Here is a 16,404-nt window from a genome sequence, read left to right as displayed (position 1 = left end):
ACACCCCCTAAAAGTACATTTGGCGAGTGTGTAAGTTCACAAAGTATTAAACACCCATTAAATGCTAGCGTTACTAGCCCGAGTGGGGATGTCAAACCCTATGGATCCATATCTAAGATTCGTGTTCACCGGTTCAAAGACCAATGACTAAACGTTACCGAGCTAAGGGGAAAGTTTATGCCATTGTATAACCCACACATATATGAAGTTTAAGTACTCGTACCTAGTATGTAAAATGTAAAATGCGCATGTATTCTCAGTTCCCAAAATAGTTAAAGTAAAAAGGTATGCTATAACTCACAGTGGAAAGTAGTAAAAGTCGATACGCGAGAATAGTAAGCAAGTGGTTGGTCCGAAAGGTCCTCAACCTAAGTCAAAAGTTACTAAGTCAGTAAATCGTTCCCAAAGGTTTAAAAGTATGTAAATTAGGTCTTAAGTATCATCATCATTCATCACTAATCAAAAAGTGTAAAGTAAGTTTTATTCAAGAATAGAGTTTGAAATAAAGGCTGACTTCGTTCAGTCGCCACGACCTCTATACAAACTGAAATGAGGTGAGACCAGTGGCCATGGCTCCGTATATGAGTCCCCTAGATGCTGCCAATTTCCAGAACCAAACTCGTCTTCGTTTGACCGTGGCGATGGTTTAAGTGAGAGTAGGTCAGAAATTTCAGCACAACGTTAAAAGGGTGTAGTGACTTTCGGATGGCCATAAATCCTAAACCGTAACTCGGATTAAGACGAGGTCTAAACGGAAAATCATCTAATCGAACCGACTAGCTGGAAATCAACTTTTCCAGTAGCCCAGGTTACTGATCAGTTCCAGAAAACAGTAAGTAAGGTGTTCCGATGGGTTCTTGGTGCTTGATGCTCATCACGGTTCTCATCAACTCGTTGATGTGTTTGCATCATATTAATTAAGTTTTGACCATCATAACACTAGTGTAAGTCTAAGATATGTAGCACAACTCAATTAAGGGTTGTAAGTAGTTTGATGAACCAAAATTACATCAAGATCTTAGATCCGACACATACATGAGTTCTAATAGTAATATTAAGCTACAAACTTGAAAGTAAACTAAATAATCAAGATCTTAAGTTGTAGAACTTAGATCTTAGCTAGATCTTAAAGATCCTAGAATAGAAAGTCTAGATCTAGTGTTCTTAAGTTAGATCCTAAGTTATAGAACTTGAATCTTCACTTTAATGAAACCATAAGTTATGAAACTTAGATTTTCATCCTGTAAAATGTATGTAAGCTTATAAGCTCTTATTTACAACAAAATTAGAAGACCATAAGCTATAGAAACTTAGATCTAACATAAGTGTGTGAAGTTATAACTAGAAAGTTATACTTCCATGTTCTTGAACTTATAAAGTTAACTTTAGTTTCAAGAAATATGAGATCAAGTTTAACTAGTAATACTTGACCAAATTAACAATATTACAACTTTAAAGTACTTACAAAAGAAAGAAATAAACTAAAGTTACAAGTATTATGTTCATGTTTGTTTCATACTTAAGAAGATTCAAGTCAAGCTTGGATCTTAAGAATTTAAGTCTACAAAACATGAGCACAAGTATGATTATAAAGTTTATGAACTTTAAATCTTATAACATTTAAGTGTAGAATCATAAACTAACAAGTTTAGATTCTTATTCTTGGTTCTTCATCAAACAAAGATGGAAGTAACCAAGATTACATGAAGATACAATCTAGATAACTTGATCTTTAACAACAACAAACAACAAGTAAGTAAACAACAAACAAAGAACAAGTAAATGATGATGATTGTGGCGGTTTTAGAACAAGAAAAAGAAGAAGAAAAAGTCGTGAAAGAACTCACAATTTGAGAGAAAACTTGGAGTAAGAAAGTAGAGAAATATGTGTGTGTGAAAAGTGAAGTAGAACACTTGTGAATAAGTAACAAAATTTGAAAAATGGAGCTCCTCCCACCTCCATATTGGCCGACGGTTTTTGCAACAAAATGGGGAAGTCAAAACTTGTCTTTCAAGCATGGGAGATGGTGTAAGCTCAAAATGGTATTAAAGTTAGATGTATGGGGAAGAGTTCTAGCATGCTTGTAAGATTTGTCTCCTAATTAGCTTAATTAACCATGCTTTTTCCTTAATGGTATACTAGCATAAAAGATGGGCTTACTAGTCCATTAAGTGGGTAGGGTGGGCTTCCAAGTCCATATAATAAAAGCCCAAGTCCAAGTAACCAACAAATAAATAAAAAGCCCAAGTAATTAACTTGTAACATTAGTTAATTAAAAATGATTAATAATAATTAATCATGAACGTAAATAAAATTTGAAATATTATTCGTGTAAAGTACGTGTGTCACAAAGACAAGTCGGGACATGTAAAGTCAATTACGAATACAAGTAAATGTATAAAAACACATTTATTAAAACGCAAGCATTAATAATAAATATTATTAATAAAAGTTGAAAAATCCAGGGTCGTTACATATGTAATCTAACTTTTATTAACTTCACTAACATTTATATTTATGTTATTAACTTCACTAACATTTATATTTATGTTATTTAAGTTACACATGGTCGGTTATACCGCCTGAATTATATTTCTGTAATCTAACTCTTATTAACTTCACTAACATTTATATTTATGTTATCTAACATTTATGATTACTTACGCAATTAATCATTATTTATTTCATGCATACTAATGTTTATTCTTAAAATTTATTATTTATGCATAATATGTTTATTCTCTTAATCTTCGTATTTATTCTAAACGTATTTATACTAAATGTATTTATAGTAATCGTATTTGTACTAATAAAATTCTTTTGTTAAAATTATTATTAATACAACGAGTACATAACAGTCGTTAACGTCAACTAACGACGTTACAACGGTCATATATTCATAACGGTTGTTAACGTCAACTGACGACGTTAAAACGACTATATTTTTCAAATATAAAATAAACATCTCCGTTTTCACATTTTCACAAATCAATCTTCATTTTCTCAGATTACCACTCTCAAAAAGTTTTCTGTAAAGATGATTCACACAAGGATGATTTTTCCTATTGTATTGGTCATACTAACTATCATCATTGTTACTAATATACCACGGGGTGACCCTATATTCTATCCTGCTCTTGTGGTTTTATCATTTGTAATTATTTGTAATCATGCCATTATTATGTTGTTTGCTACTTATGAATTTAAAATGATTCTAATTTCATTTTATTATTTGTCTATGAATAGAAGTTGATTATGATTATAATTTAAGTTGTTCATCTTTTTGATAATAGAAAATATCGAATTTGAAAAGGCTTAAATTTGCTCCTTTAGAATCAAGTGGGAACAACTACTTAACATGGGTTATGAATGTAGAAAAACATCTCGAATCAATCGGTATTTTAGAAACCCTGAATGAAAATAACAATTGTTCTGAACAAGAGAAAGCAATAGCAAGTATTTTTCTTAGCAAACATATTGACGAGTCCTTAGAATCTACATATTATATTATCGAAGATCCAAGTATATTATGGAAAATACTCAAAGATAGATACGATATTAATTATCAAGAAATAACGGTGATCCATGAAAGAATAAAATTGAAGATGTTAGTAGACGATTTTATAAGAATCCCGGAGATTCTTATTAATGATCTGGTAACGTGGATCATCAGTCTAGTATTTCTTGAATACATGAACATCTTGTTTAGCTCTACAAATAAGTCCCAAAAGAAAAGAAAACGAGAGTGAATCTGTTGAAAAATCTTGATTAAATAAACCCTGAGCTACCTTAAGACTTGAATGGTTTGAATTTTCCAAGATGCCTAGCTTGTTATGTATCACTCATAAATAAATGGTTTTAGACCATAACGCATATGTTTATTAAGTGTTATCTTTTATGTACTTCAGATTGTAACTTGTTTGCATGTAATATAATTTGATTATCTTGCTGAAATATAACTCATTATTTGTTTATCCTATTTGAAGTTTTAGTATGAATCCTGCTGAAATACAACATCAATTAAATGGTAAAGACCTATGTATTGCAGATAGTGGTAACATACACACTATAATCAAATCTAAGAAATATTTCATTGATTTAAATCAAATGAAGGAATTATAAATACTATATCAGGTCTTGCAAACTTGATATAAGGAACGGAAAAGTCAAAAAATTCATATTACCAAATGGTACGAATTTTTTGATAAACAATGCCTTGTTTTCTCCCAAATCAAAGAGAAATTTGTTAAGTTTCTCTGATATATATCATAATGGATATGATTATCAGTCAATGATAACCGGAAATGAAAAATATCTATGTAGCACCGAAAAGCGCATATGATGAAAAGCGCAGCGCATATGATAAAGGGCGCATATGATAAAAATGATGAAAAGCGCATATGATGAAAAGCGCGGCGCATATGATTAAAAGCGCATATGATAAAAAGTGCATATGATGAAAAGCGCAACGCATATGATTAAAAATGCATATGATGAAAAGTGCATATGATGAAAAGCACAGCGCATAATATATGATGAAAAACGCATATGGTGATTAATGAAAAAACGCATATGGTGATTAATGAAAAGCACATATGGTGATTAATGAAAAGCACATATGGTGATTAATGAAAAGAATATTGAGAAAAAATCACCAATGTTTCTTGAAAGAATTCAAGGTTATATATATGGACAAATTCATCCATCATGTGGACCATTTTGATATTTCATGGTTCTAATAGATGCATCTAGCGGATGGTCTCATGTTTGTGTGTTATCAAGTCATAATATGGCATTTGCAAAGTATCTTGCACAAATTATTAAATTGAGAACACATTATTCCGATTACACCATTAAAAGGATGAGACTTGATAATGCTGGTGAGTTAACATCTCAAGCATTTAATGATTATTATATGTCTACAGGGATTGTTGTTGAACATCTAGTTGCTCATGTGCATACACAAAATTGGTTTAGCTGAATCAATAGATAAACGCTTGCAGCTAATAACTAGACAATTGGTAATGAGTACAAAACTCTCAATATTTATATGGGGACATGTAAATTTACATGATACGATATTAATTCGCATTAAATCAAGTGCAAGTCATAAATATTCTCCATTACCATCTTAATTTTGGTCGAGAGCCGAATATTTTCCATCTTAGAACATTTGGTTGTACAGTTTATGTTCCTATCGCACCGCCACAACACACTAAAATGGGTTCTCAAAGAAGGATGGGAATATATGTTGGATATGAAACATCTTCAATCATAAGATATATTGAACCCATGACGGGTGATATTTTTATGACACGTTTTGCTGATTGTCACTTTAATGAGATAATGTTCCCTAGATAAGGGGGAGAAATAAAAAAAATAAAGAAAATGATGTTTTATGGTGTGAACATCAGTTAAGGTATCTTGATACTCGCACAAAAGAATGCTAAACAAAAATTAAAAAAATAATAATGCATATGCAAGAACTTGCGAATAAATTGACCTATGCATTTACAGATGCAAAAAGAGTGACTAAATCATATATATCAGCAATAAATGCTCTAGCAAGAATTGAAATTTCAAAAGTTGGAAATAATGTCACTCATGAGTCTTTTGTCACGTCTGAAACGTGGAAGACAAATTAGTTCCAAAGATAAAAATCCTCGAAAAGGAAAATCAGCTGATAATGAGGTAAAAAAAAAGGTGTTCAAGAAGAACCACAAATCAATATTCCTTATGCAAAGGATATTGACGATGTAAATACATAAATTGCAATAAATTTTGTAATATTATGGAACCGAAACAAAATGAAAAATATTGATTTTTCATATAATCTTACAATGACATCATGAATAAAGATGATGATCTGGAACCAAAATCTGTCATTGCATGTCAAAATAGACATGATTGGACTCAATGGATAGGAGCAATACGAGCTGAATTAGAATCGCTCAATAAAAGAAAAGTTTTCGGATCAATCGTTATCACTTTTAAAGATGTGAAACGTATGAGATAAAAAATGAACTTTTTATTCGAAAAAGAAATGAGAAAAAATGAAGTTATAAGATACAGCTAGACTTGTAACTCAAGATTTCTCTCAAAGACCATGAATGGATTATGAGGAAAACTTATTCTCCTGTTATGGATGCAATTACTTTTAGATACTTAATCAGCCTAACAGTTTCTAAAAATTTAGAAATGCATCTCATGGATGTTATTACTACTTATTTAAATGAATCACTTGATAGTGATATATACATGAATATCCATGAAAGGTTTAAGGTATCAGAAACATCTAATGCAAAACTCAAAGAAATGTATTCCATTGAATCACAAAGATTTTTATATGGGTTGATAAAATAATATAACTGATTAAGTGATTACTTGATAAGAAAAAGGGTATACAAATAATCTTATTTGAACATGTGTTCTTATTAAGAAAACAATGTCCGGAGATGTGATTGTAAGTTGTTTAGGTCAATGATCATAACATCATATGAACAAATAACGAGATCTATGAAATCATTCAACTTCTAAAAAAAAAAAATTTAAATGAAAGATCTTGAAAAAAAAACCAAGTATTGCCTTTAGATTACAAATTGAGCATATGCCTAATGGTTTACTTGTACATCAAACAAACTATACCGAAAAGATTTTAAAACATATTTAAAGACAAAACCATTGGTTGATATATCACTCAATATTGACACTGATCCATTTCATCCCCGTGAAGATCATGAAGATCTTTACATATCAGAAGTTCCATATCTTAGTGCAATTGGGGTTATTATGTATTTTACAAATCGTACAAGATCTGACATTTCTTTTGCAATTAATTTGTTGACAAGGTTCAGCTCAACCCCTACAAAAAGACATTGAAATGAGATCAAGCAGATATTTTGATACCCTTGAGGAACTGCTGATTTAAAATTATTTTATTCTAACGCTTCAAAACAAGATTTGGTTGAATATATATGCAGGTCATTCATCAAATCCTCATAAAGATAAATCTCAAACTCGATATGTATTCCTAAATGGAGGTACCACAAAATCATGGCGTTCTTAAAACAAACACTTGTTATATGAAACTACTCGAAAATGTGTTTGGTTGAGATCAATGACACAAATCATTATTGATTCTTGTGGACTAGAACGCTATAAAAGACCAACAACTATCTTCACCAACAACTATATATGAAGATAATGCAGCTTGCATAATACAAATGAAAGAAGAGTATCAAAAGTGACAGAACAAATTATAAATGCCGACGAGGCGCCAAAGCCATAGACGGTCTTAACGGTCATAAGTTTGATGGTAAAGAATGGTATGTTGGTAAGGCTCAGAAAAGATTAAAAGGGAATATGAATTGAAAAAAGGGGTTTGAGCAAACCATGAAGGAGACTGTAGACAAATCACAAGGGCTAAACTTGTACATAAAAGATTTAGATGATACAGTTTCAGATGAAAACCTCAGATTCTTCTCATATACTCAAGATCTCGTAAAAGACAACCAGATTAAAATGAGATATGTTCAATCAACAACTCTGCTGATCTTTATACCAAAGCACTGTCAACCGCTGTTTTCAGAACACACGTTCACAATATTGGCATGAGGCAAGTTCAAAAGATGTGACGACTCAGCGATGTCTACTTGAGGGGGAGTCAACTCTATACTGCACTCTTTTTCCCTTGACTAAAGTTTCTATCCCACTGAGTTTTTCTTTAGCAATGTTTTTAACGAGGCAGTGCTAGTTGCTCTATAATGAACTAAAATTGTCATCCAAAGGAGAGTGTTGTAATATGCTAAAGTCAATATTGGATCACAATTTTACTATTTCACCTAACATAAATGATTGAAGAGTGCGGATGTATAGTACAATTTTAGTAATATAAATATGCACTCAGTTGTAAAGGATATTGTGCACATTCATCATTCAATAATATCTTTACTACCTTATTTCTTCTTTATTAGTAATCACAAATTGAGCAATAGGCTACTAAAAAGGTAGTTATGAACTCCTAAATTTATAACAATCTTAAATCTTTTAGACGGAGAGAAAAAAGATAAAAGCTACAGTAAAAAGCTAAAAGAACCACTATTTGAGAAAAAGCTCATATATTACTCCTATTTTAGGAGTTCCAGCTACTTTGTCAAACACTTAAATACATATAAAAAAACTATTAGCTAACAGCTACAAGCTATCGGCTATTATCCTATAAGCTATTCTGCTAGCAGCTACTAGCTAGTTTTGCCAAACATATCCAAATGCAACATATAAATCATGAAAAATTGAAAGGAGGGGATTATTGAATTAACTAAGCATAAAATATATCTTTTGTTTCATCAAGTTCTTTTTCTGAAACAAGAATATGTAATTATTTTGCATATGTCATTTTATTAGTCTTATGAGCAGAGTTAGACAAAGTTTGTTGTATCCTTCCTAAAATCCATACAAATTTACTGTAATACTACTAAAGGGGTGATCTATTTTCCTATAATTTGTGAATCCTTGGTTGAATGAGACTCAAGATCTTGAACTTTGGTTATTTCATTTTCTTGATCGCCTTTCGTGACACAAGAAGTTTGCATTTCTGTATTCTTTCCCCATAGGAGAATGTATAATCCTACGACCACGATCACCGATCCCACTAAACTGTAAATAACCAATGAATCATCATAATCAATATAAGGTGATTAATATATAGACTTGTTTGGTTAAGAAATTGAGAAAAACAAGTACCTTCCAAGATGTAATGGTCCATGTAAATATGGAATGTCGATAACGGCTGCTATAATCTGAACAAGTGGACTAAATGCTGCACAAAAAACCGGACCCCTTTTCTTCACGCACCACGCCATCCCAGCGTAGCAAAACCCTGAACCCACAATTCCCTGTTTGCACGCAAAGCATCGTTAATCAAATTTGGTAAATTTGTATAATGATTTGGAAAGTGAAATGGCAAGGTTCAGATTGTTGTTTTGGAAAGTTATCTTTCTTATACCATTTAACAGAAGGGACAACATAGTTGCAATAAAGAAAGATGATGATTACAAAAAGATTACAGAAAGGGCTAATTGCATAAAAAGCCATAAACAACCAAAAGTTTTTAGAACCTTTCTCAAATTTTCATATTAGAGGACATTTTTCAAATTCAGCCCAATACATGTAAAAAGTTATGAGGTTTTTCTTGTTCGTGTTACCCGAGAAGGCGAGTATTTTTAATACTCAAGTACGCGTTTATCTAGAACAGTCCATGACTGTTTCTCAAACCTTCCCTGTCCACTCCAGAATTTGAACATGCGACCTCTCGTAAGGAGTTCTAGGTCTTGGGATGGTTGTTTCAGCCCATAAGTTATGTTTTTAAGCAATTTACTATAATTAAAAGCTTAAATAAGGACAAGAGGGCGACTTACGGCATAAATGACACTAAAGATTTCTAGTTTCCCTTTAAGAATCCACGACGAAAGGTCTCGTTCAATGGACAAGCTTAAGACGAAAGATTGAATGGCACCAAAGAGCATCATGATGGCGGTACTAGTATACCTCAACGGGTATCTTTTTCCAATGTTCGATTGGAGAAGAAACCACGAAGACCACAAAATTGTACCCGCAACCAATGCCAACGAACCTGACGTCCATCTTGCTTTTTTCGTTGCTAAATTTGACATTAGTATCCTAGTAATAGATTGAACATGTTTCGACTCGGTTGTGGCTTGCAAATGTGAATGGTGGTTAAATAAAGGGACACCTTTGTACAAGGTGAGTAAGAATGCACCTCCTACACATACTAGTGTCCCTATCACTTTCGCTTTTCCGCCAGTTGATTTTATGTTCACGCTTTCCAACCTGCGACAAAGTGACGTATATATCAATAAAACTTCATTTATAAGTGAATTTATATAAGTAAATGATCCGTACGGAAGTGAGATTTTGAGGGAAAACGTGATTTTATTCTCTATATGCATTGATATAGAATCTCGAAAATATGTACCAAATCTTAAAATCAGAAATGTTGTTACGTATATAGGTAAAAAGGTAGAAGGTTTTTCCCTGTTCGGGCTACCCGAAAGGACAAGTAATACGATCACATATTCTGACGTACGCAGCGTAGCAGAATTATTCCCTGGCTGTTACGTATCTATAAAGAGAAAATACAGAGACTGAAGATATATACAAACCCGAAAGGTAATGACATAACGAATGTGATCACGGGCACCAGGTTAAGAAATGCGCAAGTGAAAGTGGCGGATGTGTATTGTATACCGAGAAGAAACAAGTATTGACTAAGTGATGCCCTGCAGTCATAAAAAAAATCTAAATATTGCACTATGACGAAATTATTATACGAAGAGAGTACTTGATAAATAGTTGATTACTGACCCAAGAATGGCACTTATAAAAAGGTTGAACAATATGTTGTATGTAAGTTTCGCCTCACTTTTTCTGCAAACAAAATTAGAACAACTTGGATTCGAAATATATATATAAAAAACCGACAAAGAGAGAGATTGGCGTACCTTTCGAAAATGAAGGCTACAGGGGCCAAAAAGATGGTAGCGATAGTTAGACGATATGATATAAAGACAAGATGGTTCATTCCATCTTCTATAACCTTTTTAAGAAGTACATTTATTGTAGCAAACACAAAATGGATAGCAAGCAAGATTAAAACCGGGTACCATTTGCTATACTTACTAGTATCCATGGATCTTTTTGGAGTAAGTAAAGAAGTGTGAATTTGGTTAGTAATTTAAATTTAAAAATACTTGAATAAATAAGAGACAAGTTGAATGAGATTTATGGTGGTGTCTAAATAGACTGATATGATACACCGAATAATTCGAAATATTGGTGATGGAGAATTAAAATTCCGGTAAGATCACATCAACCACTTTGTGCAGACAACTTAAAACGCACATGAGGTTAATAGTATGATTTCATATTCTATATTCTTTATTTCTCCCTTTTAAGTGTCTTTACAAGCAATGGTGACATATGGAAGCTAAGAATCAGCTGTTATCATCAACTAGCATCATTATTGAATAATCCACACAATTACAATTACAAAGAGGAAATAAAAGAAAAGATTTATAATTACTTTATGCTTTAGTTAACAATTATAGGATGAAAGCAGAGTAGCCTTCATAGTTTTCACTATGCATTCACATTAACATTAACATTAACATTAACATTAACATTAACATTAACATTAATACTAAAGTGCCATGTGAGTATTCCTCTTTAGTGTCATTTACATAACTTAATGTGGCACTAGCATTTATCAAGTGGGGAATACAGGATCAAGCATATGTAAGTGGGTTATTGTAAAAAAGTAATTAGTGATCCACAACTTGCTTTTAAACCAATGAAGATTTGGTGGGTTGAAAAAGTTGAAATAAGTTATCAGCCAGTTAAAAAAGTTTCTTTTCACAAGATATAATTTTCACCTGAATTTATACCTATATACTAAACTATACTATACATATGCATATTATAATATGCAAATTATATTGATTTATATATATTTATATATCGTATCTTATAACATAGCATTTGAATATATATGTATAGATCGAGAGATATAACCTCCTTTCGAGTAGAATCTGATACTTTGGTTGAAACTACAAAGCAACAATTATACACACAAGTAGAGAACAATATGTCTAATCTAACTACAATTCAAGTAAATGTTAGACTTATTTATTACTCCTACATTAATGTGTCCTAACATATTAATAACAAGTCACCATTTTATTAATATGGTGAGATCACAAGATATGATTATTAATAACAAGTCACCATCTTATTGATATGGTGAGATTACAAGACTCATGACATGTTGTCTTTTATGATCATACTTAAATACCATAATGAATGCACTTAACTAATCTTGATGGGAGATATTAAGTTGCATACCCTTTAATATTTGGAGTTGATCCCTCCTTGACCTCTCCTATAAATAGAGGCTCATTCTCCACCTCTATGTAACACACAACAACACATTACAATTACCCTAAGTCCATCACTAAAGGAGAGGATCAAGTAGAAGATCAAATATCCTAGTTGTATTCTTATGGCTTTATCTTTCCATTCAAGTAAGCCTTACATCTTCATGTCTTAATCTTTATTTAATAAATTACATGATGAAATATCATGTTATGTATAACATGTGGTATCCGAGCAAATATCTCATATATATATTAAAATTCGAATCATGTTTATCCGAATCATGATAATTTTTTGGATAACTTGGAAGTGCATGATTAATGTTAAAGCTCATAAACTCTTTCACGTTATCTAATCTTTAGTTGTATTCGAATTACTCCGTATTATATGAAGAAGATCCAACAAGTTTTTATCTTGTAATTATTTAAGGGGTTTTTTTTTTATTTTTTTTTTTTAACTATTACTTTGTTTTAATATTTTTCTGATCATTCAATATCGTGTTTTAATTATTGCTAATATATAAATTGAATGATTGTATGACTATTTGATATATTAAGACAAGTATGTATTCTTATAAACAAGAATATGATTAAAACCATTTTTTTATGTCGTGTAATTCATGAATGCCCAGTATGACAAACATAATATTTTTCTTCATATCATGAATATAAACTCAAATCTCATATTGTCATCATGGTTAGATCAGAATGAAAATGAAAATGTAAAGACAAATGTGAGAGCATGAAATCAAATTAGCATTGGCTTACCAATAGGGTTCTCTTTTTCAATATACATTCTTAATTATTATTATTTTTCTGACTCTCATTACTGGATGTGGCAAAAGATTAGTGGTAAATTATCATGTTTGGCTTAAAAATAAAATAAATACAGATGTATGCTTTTCTGTATGTGAGATAATAAATGGATTATCATTTTTTTTGAAAACTAATGACTTTAGTATTACTCCATTTGCGTTTGATGTGATTAGAAACACTTGCATTTAAATATATTGTTATTTTATTGTCATGAAACTTATTTTATTAATTATGAGATTGTAATATTATCTGTCCAAATTATTACGGAAGTAGTATCAATTTTGCTTATTAATTGATACTTAAAGTTTTCAATTTTATGTTACTAGTACTTTCTAAATTATTTGGACGTTACAATTACTGACATAAATTAAAGCTATTTAATTTATAGCTATTGATAAAATAGGGCATTTAGACATGTTTGTATCAATTTTAAGTATGTTCTTATGACTATCAAATTATTATGATTAGTTGTCGGCCCAACGGAAGGCTTCTAATTAAAATTGTTTGATGAATAAAAGGTCATATTAAGTTACGTTTGGTGTCTAATGATTGTGGGATAGCCCAAACGGTGACCCATAATTTTGAGACATTTGACGGTATTTAGCAAATTATTTATAATTATTTTACTTATATTTCTGCCCAACGGTAATGTATTTGTAAATTAATTTTGCATTACTGAATTTAGAAGTTATAAGTGTATTGTTGATGGAACCAACGAGAAGTCAATAATTGCACACAACTTCTTCAATAAATTTAATTTCGTGTTGTGATTAAATTTATTATACCAACTTTTGCCCTATAGTTGGTGTTATTATTGTTATTATTATTATGTTATTATTATTATGTCACTGATATAGTCTAATTTTATAAATTTGATTTATTGATGTACCATGAAAATTATTTTAGTCCTTAATCAAAATAATAATGAGCATAATGATGAGCATAATATTAATGACCGTTACATTTCAGCTTTAACACCCACTGCTATTGCAAACTGTATTCCTCGTATAGAACACTTGAACGGAACGAATTTTGCATCGTGGAAAGATCAAATTAAGATTTCCCTCGGCATAACTGATTTGGACTATGCTTTAAGATTTGATCAATCTGCACCTCTTACCGACAAAACTACGGTTGAACAAAAGAGGACTTATGACATATGGGAAAGATCAAATCGCATGTCCCTAATGATAATGAAGAATTCTATATCGCCCGCTATTCGAGGAGCCATTCCTGACTCCGAAAATGCTAAAGAATTCTTAGAATTTGTCGAGGAACAATTTAAGGGCTCATCTAAATCTCATGCGAGTACCCTTATTCTTAAGATGCTTACCACGAAGTATGATGGTGTTAGTGGGATACGTGAGCACATCATGATGATGAATGACATGGCCTCAAAATTAAAGGGCATGAACATGGAAATATCTGAAGGTTTTATCGTTCACTTCATTATGACATCTCTCCCTTCTCAGTATGGTCCTTTTAAGATCAACTATAACACTCAAAAGGAGAAATGGAAAATGGGCGAGTTGATTGCCATGTGTGTCCAAGAAGAGGAAAAGTTGAAAATTGAAAAACCCAATGTTGCTCACCTCACCACCGCTAAGACTACTCATAAGAAAGTTTTCAAAATAACAAAGGTTCAAAATGGGAGAAAGGAAGTTCCGCAAAAGAAAGTTCTTTAAAGGCAAGTGCAAGTAAGGGCAAGGAAACTGGTCCAAAATGTAAGTTTTGCAAGAAACATGGACACATTCAAAGAGAATGCCCAAAGTTTCGAGAATAGTTAGACAAGAAAGGTCCGTATATATCCTATATTACTTACCATGAATGTTTTTCAATTAATGTTCCCTCTAATACTTGGTGGGCTGATAGTGGTTCTATGGTTAATGTTACTAACTCATTGCCGGGATTCCTTTCAAAGAAGCAGCTACAAAAGGGGGAAAGAATCATTAAGGTCGGTAACGGAGATGAGTTACATGTTGAAGCTATTGGGACTCTCTTATTAGTTTTAGAGGGTGGTTTCAATTTGTACTTAAATAATACACTTTATGTTCCATTAATGACACAGAACCTTATTTTTGTTTCTAAACTTGATCGTTTTGGTTATGATTTTAAGTTTGGGCATAATTATTTGGAAGTGTATTTTGATTCTCATGTTTTCGGTACTGGTTCATTAGAAAATGACCTCTATAAGCTTCATTTAGATAACAAGTTTGCGGAATTTCTATTGACCATGGACGTAAATGTAATCACTAATGGAAAAAGGAAAAAACTAGAAAATGAAAATTCCTCAAGATTGTGGCATAAACTTTTAGGTCACATATCAAAAGACAGAATGCAACGTCTAACTAAAGAAGGAATTCTTCCTACTCTAGATTTTTCTGATTATAGCCAATGTATTGAATGTGTTAAGGGAAATTTTGTGAAAACAAATAAGAAAGGGTCCACAAGAAGTAAAGAACTTCTTGAAATTATTCATACTGACATTTGTGGACCTTTCATCACTGATATAGGAGGACATAAGTATTTTATCACTTTCATTGATGACTATTCTAGTTATACTTATGTTTACTTGATTAAGGAAAAATCTGAATCTGTTGATGTTTTCGAAATCTATAAGGCTGAAGTTGAAAATCAATGATGTGTGCGAGGTGTAGTAAGAAATACTATTATAGTTACTACGAAATACTATTAAATACGATACGATTTTACACAAGTTATTTATTTATTTATTGAATGGATATACCTAAACCCTGCTACAACACTTATAGGCAGTGTACCTAATCGTAGAGTAGTGTAGTTTTTAGTAAGTCCGGTTCGTTCCACAGGGAGCTGGCTAAGTTTAACGCTATATTTTTATTAACTATATTTGTATATAAATATATATATATATAAGTAGTATTATTATTATTATAAAAGAGGGTTTTTACCGTTTAATGATCGGTTTGTCGATTTTAAGTCTTATATCACAATTAAAACCTAATGTAAAATATTAAATATAAATATGACTTAATTTAAAGCATAAAGTAAATTACGATAATTAAAAGTGAGATAATTAAAAATACAAGTAAAGCGTAAAAATAAAAGTGCGATAATTTAAATTACGATAAATAAAATGATAATAAATATAAGTACGACGAGATATAAAATAAAGGAATTATGCTTATTTAAACTTCCGTAATCATGATGTTTCACGTGTTGATTTTAATTTATAACCATGGGTTAATTGTCCTTTGTCCTGGATTATTTGATATGTCCATCTGGTTTTGTCCATAATAGTCCATCGGTCATAATTATAAAGTGCGAGAGTCTTCGCCAAATTAACCTTATACCCGAAGTCAAATATTTCAACTAATTGGGGACTTAAACTGTAACAAGGTCTTAATACTTTGTTTAATGAATACACCAGGTTATCGACTACGTGTAATCCAAGGTTTTAATGTTTTGTTAACAATTACACCAATTACCCTTGAATGTAATCCACCCCTGTTTTAATGAGTCCAATGACTATTAATCCATCCCCGTGTCCGGTCAAATGAACAATTATTCGTATTTATAAATATCCCGCCCACCGTTCCCAGTCAAGCGTATGTGGTTATATATAAATACGTCAAATTATAAATCTCTATATTAAATTAA

At 31.4% G+C, this 16,404-nt stretch overlaps 2 protein-coding genes across 2 annotated transcripts; one reads left to right on the top strand and one right to left on the bottom strand.

Annotated features, from left to right (window-relative positions):
- Positions 1-8,487: 8,487 nt before the first annotated feature.
- Positions 8,488-10,709, bottom strand: LOC139860429 (WAT1-related protein At3g30340-like). The gene is made up of 6 exons (XM_071849189.1): positions 10,522-10,709; positions 10,385-10,447; positions 10,183-10,299; positions 9,418-9,850; positions 8,744-8,895; positions 8,488-8,656 (listed from the first exon to the last, which is right to left on the bottom strand). The coding sequence occupies exons 1-6, from the start codon at positions 10,707-10,709 to the stop codon at positions 8,488-8,490; spliced, it is 1,122 nt and encodes a 373-aa protein (XP_071705290.1).
- A 2,946-nt stretch (positions 10,710-13,655) lies between these two features.
- Positions 13,656-14,450, top strand: LOC139860428 (uncharacterized). Its single transcript, XM_071849188.1, has one exon. The coding sequence runs from the start codon at positions 13,656-13,658 to the stop codon at positions 14,448-14,450; it is 795 nt and encodes a 264-aa protein (XP_071705289.1).
- Positions 14,451-16,404: the final 1,954 nt, after the last annotated feature.

Source organism: Rutidosis leptorrhynchoides, chromosome 7 (assembly GCF_046630445.1).
Source record: "Rutidosis leptorrhynchoides isolate AG116_Rl617_1_P2 chromosome 7, CSIRO_AGI_Rlap_v1, whole genome shotgun sequence".
Classification (NCBI taxonomy): Eukaryota; Viridiplantae; Streptophyta; class Magnoliopsida; order Asterales; family Asteraceae; genus Rutidosis; species Rutidosis leptorrhynchoides.
Note: the sequence above shows the minus strand (reverse complement) of the source record. Positions and strands in the feature narration are given on the sequence as shown.